The sequence below is a fragment of the Nyctereutes procyonoides genome, unplaced genomic scaffold (assembly GCF_905146905.1).
Source record: "Nyctereutes procyonoides isolate TBG_1078 unplaced genomic scaffold, NYPRO_anot_genome, whole genome shotgun sequence".
In the NCBI taxonomy this organism is placed as follows: Eukaryota; Metazoa; Chordata; class Mammalia; order Carnivora; family Canidae; genus Nyctereutes; species Nyctereutes procyonoides.
This window is the reverse complement of record NW_026575020.1, coordinates 18,390,442-18,412,353: the sequence shown is the minus strand read 5'-3', so window position 1 is coordinate 18,412,353 and position 21,912 is coordinate 18,390,442. Positions and strand designations below refer to the sequence as shown.

Here is a 21,912-nt window from a genome sequence, read left to right as displayed (position 1 = left end):
GACTGGAAGAGCAGAAATGAAATCACCAAAAATAATGAAACTGCCCTTAATGTCCCCCAGTCCCAAGTTTAAATTCTCAAATATTGTCCCCTTCCACATCTACCCCATGAGCAATCAGTTATTCACAATAAGATATCCTTACTTACAAGGAGTTCAACTAAGCTCTTGGCACCTTTACCGGAATCAGGACCAAATGACGGTTCTGTAGGTTCTGCAAACTGTGGTACATTTTTCCTATGCTCAAACCAAGGCAGTGGCTGCCCACCCTTTTCAGAACTGCAACAGCTTTCAGGATGTGCATCTTTGGTCTTGTCACGGTGAAACACTGTGTGCACGGTATTTCCTGAGGTCTCTCGATTACCTGGATCTGTAATACAGCTTCCAAGCTTTTGGATCTGAAACCACAGCAAAGGATATCCCAGATAAAAAGGCAGGAAATAATAGCAATTACTCTTTAAAGAAAGAAAAAAAAGGCCCTAATGATGTGTTAACTTTTTAGAAGGAATGCTGAATAACAGCAGCAGCTGGCAGTTAGTAGGCACTTACTACATAACAGATGCTATGTTAACTCATCAATATCACCTCATTTCATCTTCACAGAACTTAATCCGATAGGGACCGTTCTCTCCTTAAAAATGGAACTGGGATGCCTGGGTGGTTCAGTGGTTGAGTGTCTGCCTTTGGCTCAGACTGTGATCCTGGGGTCTGGGGATCGAGTCCCACATCAGGCTCACCACAGGGAGCTTGCTTCTCCCTCTGCCTACGTCTCTGCCTCCCTCTCTCAAGAATAAATAAAATCTTTAAAAACAAACAAAAACAAAAAACCAAATGGGACAACTAACATAAAGCAAACTGCTCAAGATTACATAGCTAATTCATTTAAAACTATTATGAAGGGACGCCTGGGTGGCTCAGGGGTTGAGTGTCTGCTTTCAGCCCAGGGCGTGATCCTGGAGACCCGGGATCAAATCCCACATCAGGGTCCCTGTATGGAGCCTGCTTCTCCCTCTGCTGTGTCTCTGCCTTTCTCTCTGTCTCTCTCATGAATAAATAAAATCTTAAAAGAAAAAAAAAAAAAGAAAAAGAAAAATGGGGTGCCTGGATGATTCAGTCAGCTAAACATCTGCCTTCAGCTCAGGTCATGATCCTGGGGTTCTGAAATCAGGCCCCACAGAGCTCCCTGCTTTGTAGCGAGCCTGCTTCTCCCTCTGCCCTTCGCTTGCATTTTCGCTCTCTCTCAAATAAAATATTTAAAAAATGTATTTTGAAAAGAATGAACTGGATTTATGACTCACATGGACTGCTGGTCAAATGACTACATGGAACTGCATTCTAAAGGTACTCCTTCTCGAATAATAATAAATACTAAGAACTAAGCTGCAGACTTGCCACTCCTACGGAAAATAGGCTGTTCTCCCCTCAACAGCAAAGATTTTAAAATTATAACATTTACATGTTCATCACATTTCAACATCTTGGCTTTCTTTTTCTTCTTTTTATTTTTTCCTTTGGTGTTGTTCTCTTCAGAATTTGCCCAACATTCAACACAGCTATCTCCATCATCCTCTTTGTCTTCACAGTGATGAACACAGGAGTCGTCACCTGCAGAAATCAATAATCTCTTATTTATGTGCTTAAATCAGCCATGTAGTAGAAATAATTGGGAGGTTTAATCTGAACCTACCGTGTTCATCATGATTACAAATGCCTTCAGTGCAAGCAACATCTGAACCCTCCCGAGAACCTGTTTCACTCCCTTCCATGCTAGATGAATATCCACAATCACTACCATTACAGTGTGGTGATAAGCCTGAAAATAAAGCAGTTGAGAGATACAATTAACATACCAATACATATATTAGTACAAAGAATGAACTGGAGACTACAGAAAAATTTCAAAATTGATAGCTTACTGAAAATAAAAAATTAAATAATGAAAACATAATTAGGGATTTACAGTTTTTTGTTTTCATCAAATAATAACAAACACCATAAAAAAAGGGACTAGTGTCTTAAGTTACAGGATCTCTAAAACCTCTTACATTTTTTTTTTATTTTTAAAATTTAAGTTTTTTTATTATTTATTTATTTTTAAAGATTTTATTTATTTATTCACAAGACGAGAGAGAGAGAGAGAGAGAGAGAGAGAGAGAGAGGGAGGGAGGGAGGGAGGGGCACAAACACAGGCAGAGGGAGAAGCAGGATCCATGCATGGAGCCTGACATGGGACTCGATCCCACGTCTCCAGGATCACACCCTGGGCTGAAGGTGGTGCTAAACCACTGAGCCACCCGGGCTGCCCTTAAAGTTGTTTTTAAAAAGTAATTTCTTCCCTCAATGTGGGGCTTAAACTCACGACCCTGAGATCAAGAGTTACATTCTCTATTGACTGAGCCAGCCAGGTACCTCCAAAAACCTCTTACATCTAAAAGAAAGAATATGAGGCCTCTGGGTGGTGCTGTGGGTTAAGTGTGACTCTCAGTTTAGGCTCAGGTAATGATCTCAGGGTCCTGGGATTGAGCCCTAGGTCGGGCTCTGTGCTCAGCTCAGAGTCTGCTTGAGACTGTCTCTCCCTCTCCCTCCTCCTGCTCATGTGCACATTCTCTCTCTCAAATAAATAAATACATCTTTAATAAATAAATGAGCTTGAGACTTAATTTTAAAAAGAAACCGTAGAGGGAATACTTGGGTGGCTCGGTCAGTTGAGCATCCAACTCTTGGTTTCGGCTCAGGCCACAATCTCAGAATCATGAGATGGAACCCCCACATCAAGGCTCCTGTTGGGCTCTGCACTCAGTGCATTATGTTTCAGATTCTTTCTCGCTTCCTTTCCCTCCCCCTCGCTTCCTTTCCCTCCCCCCCCTTTTTTTTAAGATTTTATTTATTCATTCATGAGAGAGAGAGAGAGAGAGAGGCAAAGACACAGGCAGAGAGAGAAGCAGGCTCCATGCAGGGAGCCCGATGTAGGACTCGATCCCAGGACTCCAGGATTACGCCCTGGGCAGGTACTAAACCCCTGAGCCACCCAGGGATCCCCTCCAAAATAAATCTTAAAAGAAAAAAAGAGAGACAGAGACAGAGAGAGACAGAGAGAGAGAGAGAGAGAGAGAGAGAGAGAGAGAGAGAGAGAAAGAAAGAAAGAAAGAAAGAAAGAAAGAAAGAAAGAAAGAAAGAAAAAAAGAAAGAAAAAAAGAAAGAAAAAGAGAGAAAGAAAAAACTAAACTGTATTTGGTTACCTTTCTTTATTTTAGGGGACCCCAAGAGATTGCCGCTGCTAGGACAGGTACAGGACGTATTTTCATTGGTAACGATGACTTCTACACAACCATTACCATCTTCAGTGCTGCCACAGGCTTTGCAGCTGTTTTCTATGAAGTCTGTTTCCTTTAAAGATCAATCAATAGTAAGAGATAGTAAAAAGTTTTACCTTCAAAATGGCTACATTTTAATTTCCTTAACAGCAACCAACAAGATAGGAGCTAGAAGGTTAACAACTGAAAAAATTATTCTCATGAAAGAAAATCACTAACCCACTGATCAAGACTATGACAACTAAAAAAGCAAATTAACAGTTAATGGTATCAGGAAAGTCTAGGAGAGCAGTTTTCAAAGTACAGTCTGCTGACTCCCTAAGTCAAAACTATTTTCATCAGAATACTAAGATGTGATGCCTTTTTCACTGTATTGACACACTGATGGTACAAAAGCAGTGGTGGGGAAAGTTGTTGGTACTTAGCACAAATCAAACCAGCAGCAAAGTGCACTAACAAGTCACTATATTCTTTACTTGTCAAGTACTCTTAGGAAATCAGTAAGTAGAGGCCCCTCTTAAAAATGTCTTCCATGAAGCAGTAAAAATATTTTTATTAAGTATCACCTCATGGGTAGATGCCTTTTTAATAGTCTATGTGACAAACAGGAAGTATGCTTAAAGTACTTTTGCTGCATACCAAAATACTTTGGTTGTCTCAAGGAAGAGCACTTGAGCAACTACTTGAATTATAAGCTGAACTAGATGTGTTTTTATCCTGAAACATCAATTTTGCTTGACAGAATGAGAGACAAACCATGGTTATTCAGACTGGGACCCTTAAAAAAGCACTTTCTCAAAAACGAAGTCAGCCTATCACCTCCAAGAAAACAATGGACAGTATTTAGTATCAGTGGTAAAGTTCAAACTTTCAAAACACAATCAGAATTTTGAAAATTTCTATACATAAGCATAATGAGCTTGAAGCTTCCCAATACTTAAAGTCCTTTCTGATGAGATTAGTAGGGGTTTTAACATGATTACGTGATGTTATGTAATGAAATCATATCTGGCAAGATCTGCATAACTCAGTAAACCAGTATCTTTCAAATGACCAATGCATGATGTTACAAAATCATGCATGAGTAAAAGATCTATTCAAAGTGCAAGACTGACTAATAGATTTTAATTTAACTGAGTTATGAAAAGGTCACTGATAGCTGCCAGGTTCCACATCATAACTAATCTTTAAGATTTAAACTACCACTTGTTGAGTTGCAATGCAAAAAATAGCCGCGACTATCTGAAAAAGTTTATATTAAAATATTTCTCCCTTTTCTATGTGAGGCCAGACTTTCTTCATATGCTTCAACCAAACACCATAAGGAACTGGACTAAATGCAGAAGCAGATATGAGAATCCATCTAATTCCTTTTATTTATTTTTTTTCCACCTAATTCCTTTTAAACCAAATATTAAAAAGAGCTGCAAAACTATGAAATAATACCAACTCTTCTCACTTCTTTTTTTGGGGGGAAGGGGGAACATTTTCCCAAAACTATTATTCATGTTAATATATAACAGGTTTTTTTATTTTCTTAGAATTAATAATTTTTAAATTTCTCCATCTTAATTTCTAATACAGCATATACTTTTAAAAAGTATAATCCACATAAACAAAAAGCACATTGGGCAATATAATTTTTAAGAACGCAAAGGAGTCCTGAGACCAAAAAGAACAGCTCTAGGTCATGCAAAGACTTAACTTTCCAAATTTGGAACTTTTATCTAATCAATGTACTAAGAACAGGTAAAAAGATAACCATTAAACAATATAAAATAAATACATGACATTAAAAATTTTGGCTTTTACCAATTTTAGTAGGAAAAAAGCCAATATACAAGCTGCAACTTCTCATATTCTGGAAAAGCAGAGCAAAAATGCCAAGATCTAGCAAAAAAGCAATACTACATGAGTCGAAATTAAGAAATACTACCTTCTCTTGGCTTACTTCCTTTTCATCTGCTGCTTGTAAGGGAGTAGGAATATCACATACACATTTATTTTTTCGTCTATTCTTCCGTTTTTGGCGTTTCTTTTCTTGCTTGAGTTCTCTTACTCGTTCTTCCTCTGAAAATTCTTCACAAAGTTGTTCTAATCGGCTAATACCCTGTACTTTTTCCACAGTCATCTATTATAAAAACAAAGTTAAGAGTGAAGACTGCTCAAAACTTCATTTATTTTCCAAGGAAATTCTCATTTGCTAATTCTATCTATCTATCTATTTGGGCTCCACACAGCATGGAGCCCAACATGGGGCTTCAACTTACCACCTTGACTGAGATTGAGAGTCGGGTGTTTAAACCAACTGAGTCACCCAGGTGCCCTTCATTTACTAATTTTAAATGATACCACACACAGACAGGTAACTCATGTTGCAATTTTACAGGGCATCCCCACAAAGAATCTTAAATTTTAATACTTTAAATAAAGACATCTTAAATCTACAGGAAGTGAATATACTACTAATCCCTACAGGAAAGGCAAACTTATATATACTCCTATTCCAAACCAGCAATATTCTAGTTTCAAATTTCAAAATTTTAATGCAGCAGAGTAAATACTCATTTTTTCACACAATGAGAAGACTATTTAACCTGATTAGATGATCTAGTTTCTGAAGTCACAAACATACAAAGAGAAAAGGAAACAGAAATGTGTTCAGCAAGAACTAGTACAAATCTCCTCAGACTCCCCAGGACAATGTTTAAAGCTAGTGGATGGGCTTTTGAAAAAAGGGTTTATAGCTTTCATACTATTCTTAAAAGATCTGTGACCCAGTTAAAGGGTTACAACCATTCCCTAGAATGTAACAAAATGTTCACTAGCCAATATTCTATGTGCTAAGAATGGAACCCATCCCCCCAAAGAAAGTTACCAAATCACCAGCATTAAACTCAATACCAGCAATATAAAAAGGCTACACATCTGCAGGCAAGCTGAGCCTCATTAAAAGTTTCTACTTTTGTTCCTTATTTTGGGGGCTGCTTTTAACTTTTCATTAGATATATTTAATAGCAACATCTTGCTAAATAAATAATCACCAACTTCAGTTTTCTACTCTGAGAAGGTTTAAAAACCAAAGCCAGCAGAATAACAGGATTAAAAAAACAAAGAAAAATCTACAAACTTCTAAATTCTAATTCCCCTCTCTGAATCCCCCTAAATCCATGACACCATCAGTGGATCACAGGCCTGTGAGGCAAAATCAGACTGATGGCTTATAGCAATATTCAGTCTAATAATGTGACTAAGCAATCTTAGACACTGAAGCAGCCCACTATTTTTACCTCAAAACTCTTTTTTTTTTTTTAAAGATTTTATGTATTTATTCATGAGAGACACAGAGAGAGAGAGAGAGAGAGAGGAAGGCAGAGGCAGAGGGAGAAGCAGGCTCCACACAGGGAGCCCAACGTGGGACTCGATCCTGGGACTCCGGGATCACGCCCCAGGCCAAAGGCAGGCACTAAACCGCTGGGCCACCTGGGCTGCCCATTACCTCAAAACTCTTGCGTAAAGCATCAACACCAAGATAGAAAAGCATCTGCCATGTTTGCTCTTCTGCTCGTAGTTTTTGCCAGATTCGATGCAGTCTTTCATAAAGATGAATTCCCAAGCAGGTCAGAACTTCCTCTTGAGCTATATCTATTGTCTTTGCATGCCTTTCTCTTCGCCTGTAAAGGAGAATAAATCACATAATTCCTAATACCCTTTACCAAAACAGTAAAAGACAGATTAAGACATCTGCAAGTTCAGGTTTTAAACACAATTTGCGTATCTAATAACAAGCCAGTTATATATTCAAATTCAATATACATATAAACACACAAGCACACATGTATATAACCAACGAGAAATACACATGCAGGCAAAACTCAGTCCTAATATTGCTAAAAATTAGATAATTCAGGAACTGGCCCTAAAGAGATGGTTTTGTGGGGCACAGAGAAGTCATATATGTGTCCAGCTCAAGGTAAACAAGGTAAGTACAACAGCTCCTTTCACCTTCTAATTGTAACAAATGCCTACTTGGTTTTTGTTTCTTTTTGGAATGGAGAAAGGTAATGCCAGTGTGATTCAATCATGGACCAAAGCCTTCCAGGCTAGTTTTCAATAGAAGTATTCATAAAGTTTCAGTGATAATTCTTCATGTTCTAAATGCCTAGCATAAAGTAGGCAAATGAGAGCTGATATACAAAACAAAAAGGAAAATGGGTTCAATTTATTCTAGAACTTTCTCTGATTTTATGTGCACAATAAAGCCAAAGTTAAAATTTTAGGTTCTTTTTTTTTTTTAATTTTTTTATTTAGTTATGATAGTCACAGAGAGAGAGAGAGGCAGAGACACAGGCAGAGGGAGAAGCAGGCTCCATGCACCAGGAGCCCGACGTGGGATTCGATCCTGGGTCTCCAGGATCGCGCCCTGGGCCAAAGGCAGGCGCCAAACCACTGTGCCACCGAGGGATCCCAAATTTTAGGTTCTTATACAATCCAATAATAATATACACACAGTTCATGAATTACATTCAATATTTAACCCCTTGCTTCAAAGACCTTTCTTCCTATGCAAAAACCATCATTATGAACAAAATTTAAACATGGAAATGCATGGGTGGAGGGGGAAAATCCCTTCTAATCATTTTCAAATGAAAATGATAATCTATAATAATGAAGCCAAAAAAAGCCTGTCTACTTCGAGCAACAAGGAGCAGAGGGCTGAAATGAATACCACAGAAAAGTTTTTCTCTCTTTTTACTCAATTAAGAAATGCATACTTTAAAGAAAGCAACATCTTTACAGGCACACTTTAATTTATACATATATCACATGTACTGAGGCAAAAGGTGATGGAAATAAACTTTCAGTAATAAAATGAAGCAAAGCGCTAGATAGCCCATTCTAGCAAATTACATACTCATACCCTCCTGCGAACTCTGGCTCAGCACGACCCAAGAGATGTGCAATGAAGTCTGTTTCACAGCAAACATGTATGTGCCGTTCGTGTGGACAGCACCGCAAACCTTCATAAAGTGCAGCACAGTAGCCCTTCTCTTTGCTGCAATCAAGTTCACCAATAAGGATATTGTATGCTCGGAGGACTTTATTTTTGCAATCAGTGCAAAACCTGTTGAAAAGAAAAACTTCAAAATTAAGAACTAGCTGCGTAATTATTTCATGAAACATGTTACACCGTACTAATGACATTCCCCTCCTATATGGAGTGTTGAAAAAAAAATCCTCCAAACACACGTTTAAAACATACACATGTAAGAGAAATACAAATTTGCGGATTAGAAGAGTAGAGCTGGATCTCCATTTGCAAATGATTCTTAAATGAGACACATGGACCCAAAAGAATGAGATGGATATATACCCATTTGTTCACAAAATACACGTGTAAAAAAAAGTTGCCAAGGACAAGCATATCTCCACTTCAAGAGCTACTTACTTGTACAAGTCCAAAATAAAACAAAAGGCTACAAACCAGTGACTCAAAGAATCCCTTCTTTCAGCCTCTGAAAATAGTTGCTATCTTCGGTCAGTAAACCTGAGTCCATACTTTGCTACAACATTTTAACATCTCATTAGCTAAACACTGGGAAGAGGGTGGGGGCAAGAAGAACAGGAAAGTGGCACATGGTAGATTTAGTAATTGCCAAAATGTCAAATTTCTTCTTCTTACAAAAAAAAAAGCATGTTTTCAAACACAATCATAATATTGACAACACATACACAGAACTGTTGTCTAAACTTCAGTGGCAATAGTGTAGAGGGAAAAAAGCACAAAAGAGAGTGTGAATGTAGAGGATGATGACATTTTCTTTTAGACACCAAACATTCAATTTTTAATTCAAAAATTAAAAATTGGGCAGTGAAGAAAAAAAATAGAGCCTCGTTTCTTTAGCTTTGATATCCTGAAACAAGGAAGAACTGGTCTGATAAAAAAGCCAGGCTCATAATATTAATAACTGCCTCTCTGAGAAGATTAGCTGTGGTGGAATCAGAAAATTTTGATCTCTTTAATTTAATCTCCCTAGGTGACGTATTCTATTTCAATGGCTTCAGCCAACACGTATACCTCTCACCTCTACAGCTCTTGTTAAGTGTCTGCCCTTGCCTGGGGGCCAAACCCACACTGTAAAATGGGGGACACCACAGATGTACAATAGACAACATGTTAAACTTTCTCTCCAAAACCAAGGGCAACACAAGTGTTCCCTTCTAAACTTGTTAAGAACATCATTCATATAGTCACCCGGAAGAAAACCTCAATTAACTCCCAACTTCTTCTCTGGTCTTCTTTTAGGGGTGGAGCCAACTGGTATCAATGATTTCTTACATCTCCCTAGGCTTCTTTCCAATTTCCCCTAACCTGTTTTCAACTGCCTAAACAATTTTTTTAATGCTTTTTTACTTCTCTGTTTGTATTCTTTCTAGCTTCAATGCATCTCTCATAAGAAAATAATTTTTTAAAAACACTTTATTCATTTATTTGAGAGAGAGAGAGAGAGAGAGAGACAGTAAGAGACAGCATGAGCAGGGAAGAGAGGGAGAAGCAGGCTCCCTGCTGAGCAGGTGGGCTCGATCCCAGGACCTTGAGATAATGGCCTGAGCCAAAGGCAGATGCCCAACCAACTGACCCACCCAGGCACTCAGTAACAAAATAATTTTTGAAAATAAATCTGATTATCTCACTCAGCGTAAAGACCTCTCCACTATAAAGTTTCAACTTTTTATTAAGCCCTTCACGGACTTTCTCTCATCCCACCTCTTTCCAGCCACACGTCCCAAGACTCACCTCTCCCTCATCTTCTCCCCACTCTACCCTGTCCTGTACACACACCACACAGACAATGGACTATTGTGAACATAGCAGATGTGTCCCTACTTCAAAGTCTTGTTTCTTCTGCTTTCTCTCCATCCCTCTCCACATCTTTCTCCATTTGCGTAAATTGTGTCCATTCTTAAAGACATGCCCTTCTGCAATTGCCATACTAGAATTCAGACTTCCTCTGCATTCCAATATTTGCATTTACACTTCTTACTGTACTTACCCTTACACTGCCACACATCAGTTTGCTGCACAAATCTTTCTAAGTATGTTTCTTGAAATGAATACTTGTTAAAATAGAGGCGCTGAGTCTCTAGGGCCATTTAGTAAGTAAGTATAGGCAATAATGTTAACTAGTAAAAATAAAATCACTGTATCACTAATGCTTCGAAAAACAAAGAAATGTACAAAAATTAACACAAAATGGACTAAAGACCTAAACATTAAGACCTGAAAGTACGGGCGGCCCGGGTGGCTCAGCGGTTTAGTGCCGCCTTCAGCCCAGGGCATAATCCTGGAGACCCGGGATCGAGTCCCATGTCAGGCTCCCTGCATGGAGCCTGCTTCTCCCTCTGCCTGTGTTTCTGCCTCTCTCTCTGTGTCTCTCATGAATAAATAAATAGAAGCTTTAAAAAAAAAATAAAATTAAAAATTAAAAAAAAAAAAAAAGACCTGAGTACAAAACTCCTAGAAGAAAACACAGGAAGAAAAATTTCATGACACAAAATAGGTGATTTTTTGGATAGGACATCAAAAGCACAGAAAACAAAAGCAAGTAACAAATGAGACTGTATCAAACTTAAAAACTTCTGTGTAGCAAAGGAAAGAAGAGAGTGAAAGACAACCACAGAGAAAATATTTGTAAAACACATACTGGATAAGGGATTGATATCCAGAATATATGAAGAACTCCTACAACATAACAGTAACAAAAAAATTGAAAATTGGGCAAAAGACGTGAATAGACATTTCTCTAAAGAAGACAGGCTAACAAATGGCTAACAAGCATATGAAAAGTTGCTCCACATCATCATCAAGGAAATGCAAATTACACATGGTACTATCTTATACTCGTTAGTATAGCCATTATCAAAAAAATAGAAAACAGCATGTGTTGGCAAAGATGTAGAGAAACTGGAACCCTTGATACTACTGTTGCTGAAACTATAAAACAGTGCTATCAATAATGGCAAACAGTATGGCATTTCCTTAAAAAATTAAAAACAGAACTACCGTATGATCCAGAAATCCCAGTTTTGAATATATATCCAAAGGAACTGAAAACAGGATCTCAAAGATATTTGCACATTCATGTTCATCATGGATTAGAAACAACTACGACATAGGGGCAACAACCTAAATGTCCACCAACAGAGATGAGCGTGGTACACACACAAATGGACTGTTATGCAGCCTTTAAAAAGAAGGAAATTCTGCATCATATGCTACAGCATGGATGAACCCATGAGGACGTTGTGTGAAGTGAAATAAGCCAGTCGCAAAAAGACCAATACCGAGAATGATTCCGCATATATGAGTTATCTAAAAAAAATCAAATTCATAAAAACAGAAAACAGAACCCTGGTTGCCAGGGATTGGGAGAAGGTTAAGTAAATGGGGAATTATTGTTCAATGGATGTAGTTCCAATCATGTCAGATGAAAAAGTCTAGAGATCTACTGTACAACAATGTACATATAATTAACAATACTATAACATTCACTTAAAAACTGTTTAAAAAGTAAACTTGTTTTTTTTTAACCACAATAAAAAAAAAAGTCTTCCCCTTGATGGGGAGAATAGACTTATTGCAGAAATAACAAGTACTTCCTCGTTTCCAGATTATAAAAGATAAGGTTATTTTTCAGGTAAATAAATAGATGTAATACAGCAGCAGTAATAAAACTTAAAATACTATCCCCTTATTTTACTGCTTTAAATCGTCATAGTTTAATGTATCTTTGTGAATAATCCTAAGTATCAAAAGCATAGATAAATAGCAATTTTAAGAAAAGTGATTTTTTCCTGTTTTCAAAAGTAACCTTGCACAAATATTTCTTAAGGCAGAGGCATCAGTTTCTTAACATCTTATTTCCAATAACGTACTACCATAATACTTAACTGGCTAGCGTTCTCAAATCTTTATTTAATAACCCAGTGTGGAGCCCAACATGGGGCTTGAACTCACACCTGAGATCAAGACCTGAGCTGAGATCAAGAATAGGACACTTAACAGACTGAGCCACCCTGGCGCCCCATCAAATCTTTATTATAAAGTGCTCAGAAAAGTCCACTAAATAATGTGACTGGCTTATTTTACATACTTCAAAAACTCAAACTGTACCTAAAACAAGAACTAGATACATAGGAATAACAAGGACCTTGCAAATCTGGCGTGCGAAATTCCTTAATGTGCTTACTATGTGCTAGATACTGTTCTAAGTAAGTATGACTATGTATTGTCCATCCCTGGGACAAATTTAACCCTACAATTAATTAGTACTATCATTATTTCTAAGAAAAAAATGGAGGCACAGAAAAGTAACTTGTACAAAGTTATAAAAAAACAAAAAAAAAACCAAAGTTATAATCAGTAGATTATAAAAAAGCAATCTCTCTTAATTGTACTTCTCTCTACCCTTCAGATATTTATCAAACAAACTCCACCTTCTTATAGACATAAAATATTGCCATTCAAGTACTGGAAATATCTAGGAACCATTACAGGAAACTCCGAAACACTAGCTCTTACAACTAGTAATTTATCACTGCAAAAAGCTCTCTTTTGGTGGACCAATTAACATTGAATATAGGGATCAATTCATATTGAAAGAGGAAGGAATCTATAATGGACCTATCTATATAAATATATTTTGTGTCTATATAATTCCTCTTCAACAAAACTGCAAATATTTAACATATCCTCTATTCTCTTGGGTATAATCAACCAAAAAAGGCAAATAAACAAGAAAAGTTTGTAACTGAAAATAGAAAAACATCTAATAAACTTAGTATGCAGGTTAAGTCATTACCTCATTCCCATATAAATACCAATCTTGATAACGCTAGTTTTTATATTCACGTGTTTTCTAGAAGTGTCCCCAAAGTAAGTATGTATATATGTATTATATTAAAAGAATACAACTCCCTCCAAGAACACCATCTCTAGATGGCTCCCTTACCAGTTTCCTTTCCTACTGCACTCTCCCTCCCTATGAATTTCCAAATGTTAATGACACCTAGAAAATTCCTTTGTAAAGTAGTATTCTAAAAAGAATAATCTGAAGTTACTTTTTTAGTACATGAACCAGACAAATTCTAATTCTATTTTTAGGTCTTGACAAACAATTATAGAAGAAATAATTTAAAATATTACTAAATGAAAGCTAATTTAAACTTGAATTTTGAAAATGACAATATGAAATGCTTCTATCATAAAAACAAAGAATACTAGAATTTCCAAAGTGAATAAGTAGACTTTACTCAATTAAGTATACTTTACTGGCCTGGAACCAACAGGTAAAAATTACAAAAAGAGGAGATACTGGCTCAACACAAGAAGGATAATACTGAGAGTCATCCCATAAAGGAACTGCTTATCCTAACATTAAGCTCTGCCTAGCACCAGGTATCAATGGCAAGAATGGAGTGCTATTATATGAAGGAGATGACAGTCAATATGGATGACTCAGAGTACTAGGTCACCTTCCGACTATACTGGGATGACATGACCTTTAGACTTACCTGTGTTTTCGCAGATATGTTTCTAGTGTTTCTAAAAGACAACTGGAGTCGATTAAAACTACTTCATCCCTGCATTCTTGGGACATTAGTTCCCATACGTCCATCCAACAACCTCTGCAGAAAGAAACAGATATTAGTGAAAGAAGGAATACATAAGGGTAAAACATTAAAAAGGCAGAGTAAATGATTGCTTGATTTTACCTGGCTGTTCCCTGGAAAGGTCCATAATGGAAAATGATCCTACACTTGCTGTCCTTCCTGTGGTCTTCACTACTTCTCTTATCTGTACTTAACTTCTCTGAACTGACACTGCTACTGCTCCCTTCACTGTAGTACAGTATAGTACAAAGCTTAGTGACACTGAGATAATCTGAAGAGATAATTTCTATAGTCTAAATTAAAATCATAAAGTATTTAATACATTTATATTAGTAGAATAAGTTTACAAATTGGTATATAATTACATATTCGTTTTAATTATATTAAAATATTACTTAAACATATGCTCATATCTTTATATAAAAATATCTGTTCAACTATTAAGTTTATCTGACACAATTTAACAACATTTACATTTATCAAGATACTAACTTATTAAGATATTAAGCATTTTATGAGCAAACCTACTTGGAATGCTTTAAAGTCAATAGGGCTAAAAAAATATTTTCACCTATAAACATGGATCAATCTTCCACAAATTGAAAATTCTAACAAGTTTTGATCTACTTAATGTGGTTTTATATCTAACCCATGGCAACAAAACTGTTATCTACCTTCACATTTATAAGTAGCTAAGAAAAAAAGACACAGTTTAATCAAATCATAGTAAACAAATTTTTACATTTATTAAAACAGACAACACACTAAGACGAACACCTTACACAGCCTGTATCAGTAATAAGGACTATATAAATAACTTTTAGAAAATTTATTAAAAACTTCCCAGACTCTCCCCCCCCCCATAGGGTTTCAAGGTACTGCTCATGCGTTTTGCTTTGTTGCAGATGTGCATTCCAAGAGAAATGTGTGTCTCTATGCCATTTAATGATATTCTTGGTATGTCATGATTCTGAACACCTGGCTTCTGCCTGTTCTTCTGCAGTCTCACTACAATCTTAGAAATTTGCTAGTTATCTTGGATACTTGAGATGGAGAAACCTCTGAATCTTTACTTTAACCTGCTCTATATAGCTAAGTACCTATTTCTCAACTCCCTGCCTGCCACCACTACAGTTCATCTGTACAATTCAGCTCTGTATTCTCTGTTACAAGAGCTCAGGTAAGGTATAGCACTCTAATTTGAAACAAAAACCTCAACTACTGCTCTGTCTTCCATGTTCTATCTTCCTACTCTCAACTCCTGTATTTCCTTTTTTTCTAATTATACCTCCGTGATCTATAATCTCCTAAAACTGATGAACTCTCAAACTCAAGTTCTCACAATTGAGGAAAAAGTTCATGAAATCAGAGCTAGGGGATGATTATTTTATCATTGGAACATAAGAGCATTAATACTGTTTAAAAAATGCTACAACTCAAATCAAGATTTTATCCACAACCTCTCTAGACTGAACATTTTTATATCACTCCTTCCTTTCAAATGAAGCTTTCTGAAAAAGAAGTCTTTCCACTCCATACTTTCCCTCATAGCTTAATCCACTACGACCTTAGATTGCATTTCTCTTTTCTACCCATTCTGATCTGGATTATTTCCACTCAACCACATATTTACTCATCAAAATCACCAATTATCACAGTGTTGCTATATCCATTGAACACTTCTGGGTCCATGATGACTTCAGCAGCATTCAATACAGCTGACCAGACTCCCCTGAAACACTCTTTCCCCTTGGCTTCCTCCTACCTCTCTGGCCACTCTCTCAAGTTTCTCTACTGGCTTCTTTTCTACCAATTAACTGAATTCCTCAGCATTCTTCTCTCTTACTCTACTCTCTCCCTGGGTAGACCTTATACACTATTCTCTAAGATAATCTTCAGTCATCAGCTACAGGCCTGTAACTGTAGCCTAGATTTTTCTTCTGGATCTCAAACGTACTCCCAGGCAGCCAATAACTTGGGGTTACTTGCATGAATACAAGAACACTCTCAGGAAGGCTGACCTGGATTGTTGCCATTGAGTAGGTTGAAACCTAATCAATTGTTAACATTTCCTTAGAGAAAGTCTAAACAGCAAAAGGGAGGGAATAACAGTGGGAATATGTAAAATGGAGTGTCAAAGTATCATACAATAGCAGTGACAATCCAATGTGGAGGAGAGGGAGTCTTGGCTAAGCACACTACTCCTTGGTCTGCTATCCATATGGCCTGTGGGAATAACTGCAGCTACCTTAGGAGACAGTGCTCAAGATCAACTCATACTGATTTCCTAACTCAGCAAACAACCTTCTAAAACATTTGGCTTCCCATGTGGTGGAGCTGTAGCTGAAAGGGAATGTGAAGTCTGTGGAGGTTTGTTTTTTGTTTTTAAATGGAAAGATAGGAAAACACAGTTGTATGCCAATTTAACAAAAGGAGATAATTGATAAAGCAAGTCAATGAGAACAAGAGGAGAAGGAACCTGGAGCAAAAGTAGAACTGGTCTTTGAAGGAAGGTACCAATGAGCAGATGTGTAAGATACTGAGATATGTTGCTCTTTGGTTCCACAATGAAGATTATTCATAACAAGAAAACCAGAAGGCAAATTTTTTATACTACTACTCTGTGACTTTATTAGCCAACAGTCATTTAGGTGAACGTTACCGTATAATGAAAAAACTAGACTGAATTTTACATTCAGAAAGTCAGAACTCTAAAGATAATGGTAAATCAGGTATGTAAAATAACAATTTTCTTTCGATATCCGCTTTAATAGAGCGTTACTGAAGGTTCAGAGCATTCTCACATTTAGGTATCTATATTTTGTGGTTTTTGTCTGGATCCTGATTCTCACAAATCCGTGTAAAAAAAAGACACTTTTAGAGATAACTAAGAAAATCTGAACTGTGTATTAGATTATTATAGTTGATTCTGTTAAGTGTTGTAATGGCACTGTCATTATGAAAGAAAATGTCCATGTATTTGGAGATGAATGTGGAAATATGTAGAAGTAAAAAAGTGGGACTTGTTTTAAAATACTTCAGCAAATTAAAAAGATGGATAAATAAAACGAATGTGATAACTCTTGATACTACTACTGAATCTGAATGAAGATATTTTGGGGGGTGGGCAGGGGCAGTTCTTGAATAGTCTCTCTACTTTCCTATGTGTTTGGCAGTTTTCACAAATTTTTTAAAAAATGTTGTTCCTGACTATAGGAAAACAAACAAACTTGTTAATAGATTATTAATATACCACCACTCAATCATTCAAGTTCTTTTATCAGGAAGGAAAAGGTCTATACAATAATGGTGTCAACACTACTAATTAGATATTAAAAAACTGACTTTTAAAAGTAATTCAGTATTCACATCATTTCATTCTCTTTATTTTTTATTATTTTTATTTTTTTATTTTTTTTCCATCTCATTCTCCATAAGACACAAGTTACTTCTTAGAACCACTCCCCTTCAAATTCCATGGCTTTTCCTTACTACCCCTAACCTCAAGCAATTTTGTAGGGGGGCAAAAGTAACAATATGCTGGGAGATGAGGACAAAAGCAGCCTTGGGCATTGTACCACACCTAACCAGAACAAAACTGCAAATTAGTTACATAAATACACATTGCTACAACTGATCCAAGACCTTTTTAAAATCCCTGATAAATTATTAGGGAGACCTGGAGATAAGAAAAACAAGAAAAATAATTTATACATTATAACTATATACAGATGAAAGAATGATATCACCACTTTGAAAAACTTAATATTGTCTAAATAAATTTCCATAAAGATCTCAACTTCCTTCCTCTGAAACATACTGAATATAAGAAAAAAAACTTCAAAAGAAAAATCAGATCTATATTGAGACACTACATAGTCTCTATGCAAAAAAGCCTCATAGAATCAGGACAGATTTATTATAACCTATGTTATAGTGTAATAAAATAAAACTAACAATGTTTTTTTTTTCTTTTTACTAAATACGATCAACATTTATAATCTTAACAATTACAAAGCATCTTGTCGATTCTACTTACCCCAAAGGTTTTGGTTTGTGCGTATCTAAGGAGTGCAACTGACATCTCTTGTTCTTTTTACTTTTTGGAATAGCATCTATCATGTCATTTAGTTTGGACCTAAACAACAACAAAAAAATCATTACAAGTTTGTTTAATATTTCTTTTTCTTTAGAATTTTCAAAATCTCTATTTACTACCTTTTAGTGTGAAGTGTAAAGTATTACAGACCTATCACCTACCTTGAAAATTTCTCATCAAATTCTAACCAAGAAGAATCTGTACACCTGTCTTCTCCCATTCCATTTTCAGTCTGTCAATGTTTGAAAGAGACCTGTTCTATTCAACATACTCATTCCCCTAGACTGCATCTGTCTCATTCATCCCTATATCTGCACTATATCTAGCAGTGTGCATGACACTCAAATATTTTATGACTGATTGCTACCTCTCAGCCATCTTCCCCGGTTCCAACAATATCTAAATAAACACTATCCTCGGGCAGCCTGGGTGGCTCAGCAGTTTAGCACCACCCTCAGTTCAGGGTGTGATCCTGGAGACCTGGGATCAAGTCCCATGTTGGGCTCCCTGCATGGAGCCTGCTTCTCTGCCTCTCTGTGTGTCTCTCATGAATAAATAAATAAAATCTTAAAATAAATAAATAAATAAACTTTATCCTTGATGATGAGGAGCCATTAACAGAAATTGTATGCAAATATAGAAATGCGTACAGCTAATATCCACACCCTATATCCAATCAGCAAAGCCTGTCAACTCTAACTTTTGAATATGTTCAGAATTATATCACTTATCACCTCCACCATTACCATCCATGTCCAACTCGCCTCTCTAGCTTAACCAAGTGCAATCGTTGATCTCCCAGATGGTTTCTTTGCTTCCCACCTTTGCCTTTACATTTTAGGCTTCACTCAGCAGCTAAAATGATCTTTTCAAAACAAAAATCACATTATGTTCTCTGTCCAAAAATCTTCCAAGGTTTTTCTCAGGCAGAGTAAAAATCCTACGTTTCTATCACCACCTCTAAACAGAAAATCCGAGGGTTTGGTCTTTAGACCCCTTCTCTTTTCCTACTTATAGTCTTTGTGTGTATACATATAATTTATACATAGTTCAGATACTATATATGTGCTGATGACATGAATTTTTATCTCTAGAGCAGACCTCCTTGAACTACGCCTGGATGCCCAATTGGTATCTCAAACTGTAACACATCCAAAAGCGTGTTCAGCAAAACTGCTCTTCCCATACTTACCCAACTCAATAAATGGAAACCACTGGTCTTATTCTTTAGATCCCAAATCTGAGAATCATCCTTGATGTCCTCCTCCATATCCAATCTATCCAAAATATGAGTGGCTCATTCCTCAAAATATACCCAGGATCCAACCATTTCTTATTATCTATGACCACAATACTAGTCATCATTATCTCTCACATGAATTATTAAATACTCTTTGTTTCTCTCCCCTTCCACTTAGTCTCTACACAGAGGTCAAAGTAAGCCAAACTTTAAGTCAGACCATGTCACCCCTCTGCTCACACTTCAAAATCTTCCAATCTTACTCAAAATTAAAAAAAAAAAAAAAAAGTTCAGGATGGCACTACATAAGTAGGACTTTTATTATTCCTCTGATCTCATTTTGCTTTTTTTTTTTTTTTTTTTAAAGATTTTATTTATTTACTCATGAGAGACGTAGAGAGGCAGAGACACAGGCAGAGGGAGAAGCAGGCTCTATGCAGGGAGCCTGACTTGGGACTTGATCCCGGGTTTCCAGGATCAGGCTCTGGGCCGAAGGCAGCGCTAAACCTCACTGAGCCACCTGGGCTGCCCTGATTTCATCTTTTATTAGTGTTCCCTTCAATCACCTGGCTCCAGCCACATGGCTTCCCTACCGTTCTTCAAACATACCAGGCAAATTTCAACCTCTAAACCTTTACACTTGCTCTTCCTTCTCCCAGATATCTACAGTTTACTTACTCACTGCAAGTCTACACTCAATGTCATTTTATCAGAGAAGCCTTCCCTGACCATCCATCCTCCATATTAATTCCACCCATCCATTCTCCTCTCCCTTACTTGCAACTTACCTGAAAAATCATGTATTTGTCTACTGCCTGCCTCTTTCCATATCAGAACAAAATGTATAGTCACTGGCACACAGAAGATATTCAATAAAATTACTGATTTTGAATGCAAGCTTCATCCCATCAAATTTAGTAAAAGAGCTACCACTGTCATGAAGTTTAAAAAAATTTAACAGTCATCTTCCCATTGATTAAACTTACCCATGTACATAAAATAAGGTATAAAGCTTCTTTGCATCAGTCATGCAGCTTCGAGTTACAGATAGGACTCCTTTGGGCCCTACTGTCAGGGGTTCAAGTGCGGGATTTCCAGACTCTACAAGCTGGGAAAAGAGGCGCTCCACACTGCGACGACAACCAACACATGGGACAAGCTGAGAAAGTGCACTCAATACTTCACGTGATGTCACCACCATGGCAATACTTAGATCTTGCTGCTTAAGCATGCTATGTCGCTGAGAAAGAGGGAAAGAAAAATGAAGAACAATCCTTAAGAAAGACATAAAATTTCTCTTTATTACTACTTCTGGTTCCTGTCTTTGTGTAGTAAATACAATCTGGGCAGGGCTTGCCATCTATCTATCTGCAATTGACTTAGAGAAACAAGTTGGCCTTGCTTGCACTGTACTGAGTTTACTCCACAAAGCCCTCTATTCTAGCATCTAAGGTATCAAAAACTCTGCTTAGGATGTCAGGGCTAAGCAGTATGTGCCCCAGCATAGCAAAAAGCAGCCCTGCTTCAGGAAATTTAGTGTTTGTTCAATGAGTACTAAGCTTAGTACACTCTCTGGAAATAAAAAATTTTAAACAAAGAAAAAAATAAAGATGGTATGCAGCTTTGCCACGTCTTCCTCTCAATTTTTAACAACACACAATGGTTAGCTACAGGAATCAAGTTAGGATGGTGATAATATAGAGCAGCAATTCTCAACCTGGAGGTATGGACAGGTGGGTTACGGATTAGTGGGAGAGAACAAGGCCTATCTTACCTATGAAGAAGCCTGCAGTGAGTAACTAATATGGTGGTACATATGAATGTTATCTGTTGTCTATGACAAGTAGAAAAATGACTGAGAACCACAGCTGTAGAGAAATGGGCAAAACTCTAGTAAATAATTTCTATCTAGATGAAGTTATAGTTATACTACAAATAGTGTTTCCAGCTTTACAAAAAAATATGGGTAAGTAAGATACTCCCAAGAATTCTCTCACATTTACCATTAACCTTTCATTCAAAGTTTTCTACAAAAGTAGAAATAGAATTTTGAAGTAAAGTTAACAATTTACCTTCAATTATCTTGATTACATACAGGGTTTTATAAAGTATCATACTGCTTAAAAAATTAAATAAAAATCATGGAGTTCACAGTATAGTTTTTTTGTATTCTTTTTTTTTTTTTTTTACTTGAACAATCTCTACAGAAGAAAACCAACAAGTTCTCAATGAAAAGCTGTATACCCTATCTTTTAAAAACAGGGAAAGATAGCTTGGTGAAATTAAAGCTGTAGGGACATGTAAAATGATAACCCCACCAAATCTCTTTTTTTAAAAAAAGACTTTAGTTATTTATTCACGAGAGACACAGAGAGAGGGGCAGAGATATAGGCAGAGGGAGAAGCAGGCTCCATGCAGGGAGCCCAATGTGGGACCCGATCCCAGGACCGCAGAACAGGCGCCCAACTGCTGGGCCACCCAGGAGTCCCACCACCAAATCTCTTTCACATAACAGGCACATAAATGCATTCACTGTAGCAGGGTGCCTGAGTAGCTCAGTCAGTTAAGCATCTGTCTCCGAGTTGGGC

At 36.9% G+C, this 21,912-nt stretch overlaps 1 protein-coding gene across 3 annotated transcripts in view; it reads right to left on the bottom strand.

The window, feature by feature from the left end:
* The window catches only part of GGNBP2 (gametogenetin binding protein 2), a 32,492-nt gene that overhangs the window by 1,754 nt on the left and 8,826 nt on the right, over positions 1 to 21,912 (bottom strand). Inside the window, exons 4-13 of one of the 3 annotated variants that reach the window (XM_055323438.1) lie at positions 20,311 to 20,564; positions 18,025 to 18,123; positions 13,887 to 14,000; positions 8,227 to 8,436; positions 6,811 to 6,985; positions 5,248 to 5,442; positions 3,237 to 3,384; positions 1,685 to 1,810; positions 1,454 to 1,602; positions 147 to 395 (exon numbers count right to left, since the gene is read on the bottom strand). In XM_055323438.1, coding sequence (XP_055179413.1) covers positions 147 to 395; positions 1,454 to 1,602; positions 1,685 to 1,810; positions 3,237 to 3,384; positions 5,248 to 5,442; positions 6,811 to 6,985; positions 8,227 to 8,436; positions 13,887 to 14,000; positions 18,025 to 18,123; positions 20,311 to 20,564 — 1,719 coding nt within the window. The remainder of the gene's footprint in view (positions 1 to 146; positions 396 to 1,453; positions 1,603 to 1,684; positions 1,811 to 3,236; positions 3,385 to 5,247; positions 5,443 to 6,810; positions 6,986 to 8,226; positions 8,437 to 13,886; positions 14,001 to 18,024; positions 18,124 to 20,310; positions 20,565 to 21,912) is intronic. The other 2 variants (XM_055323440.1, XM_055323439.1) reach the window with 2 other exon arrangements.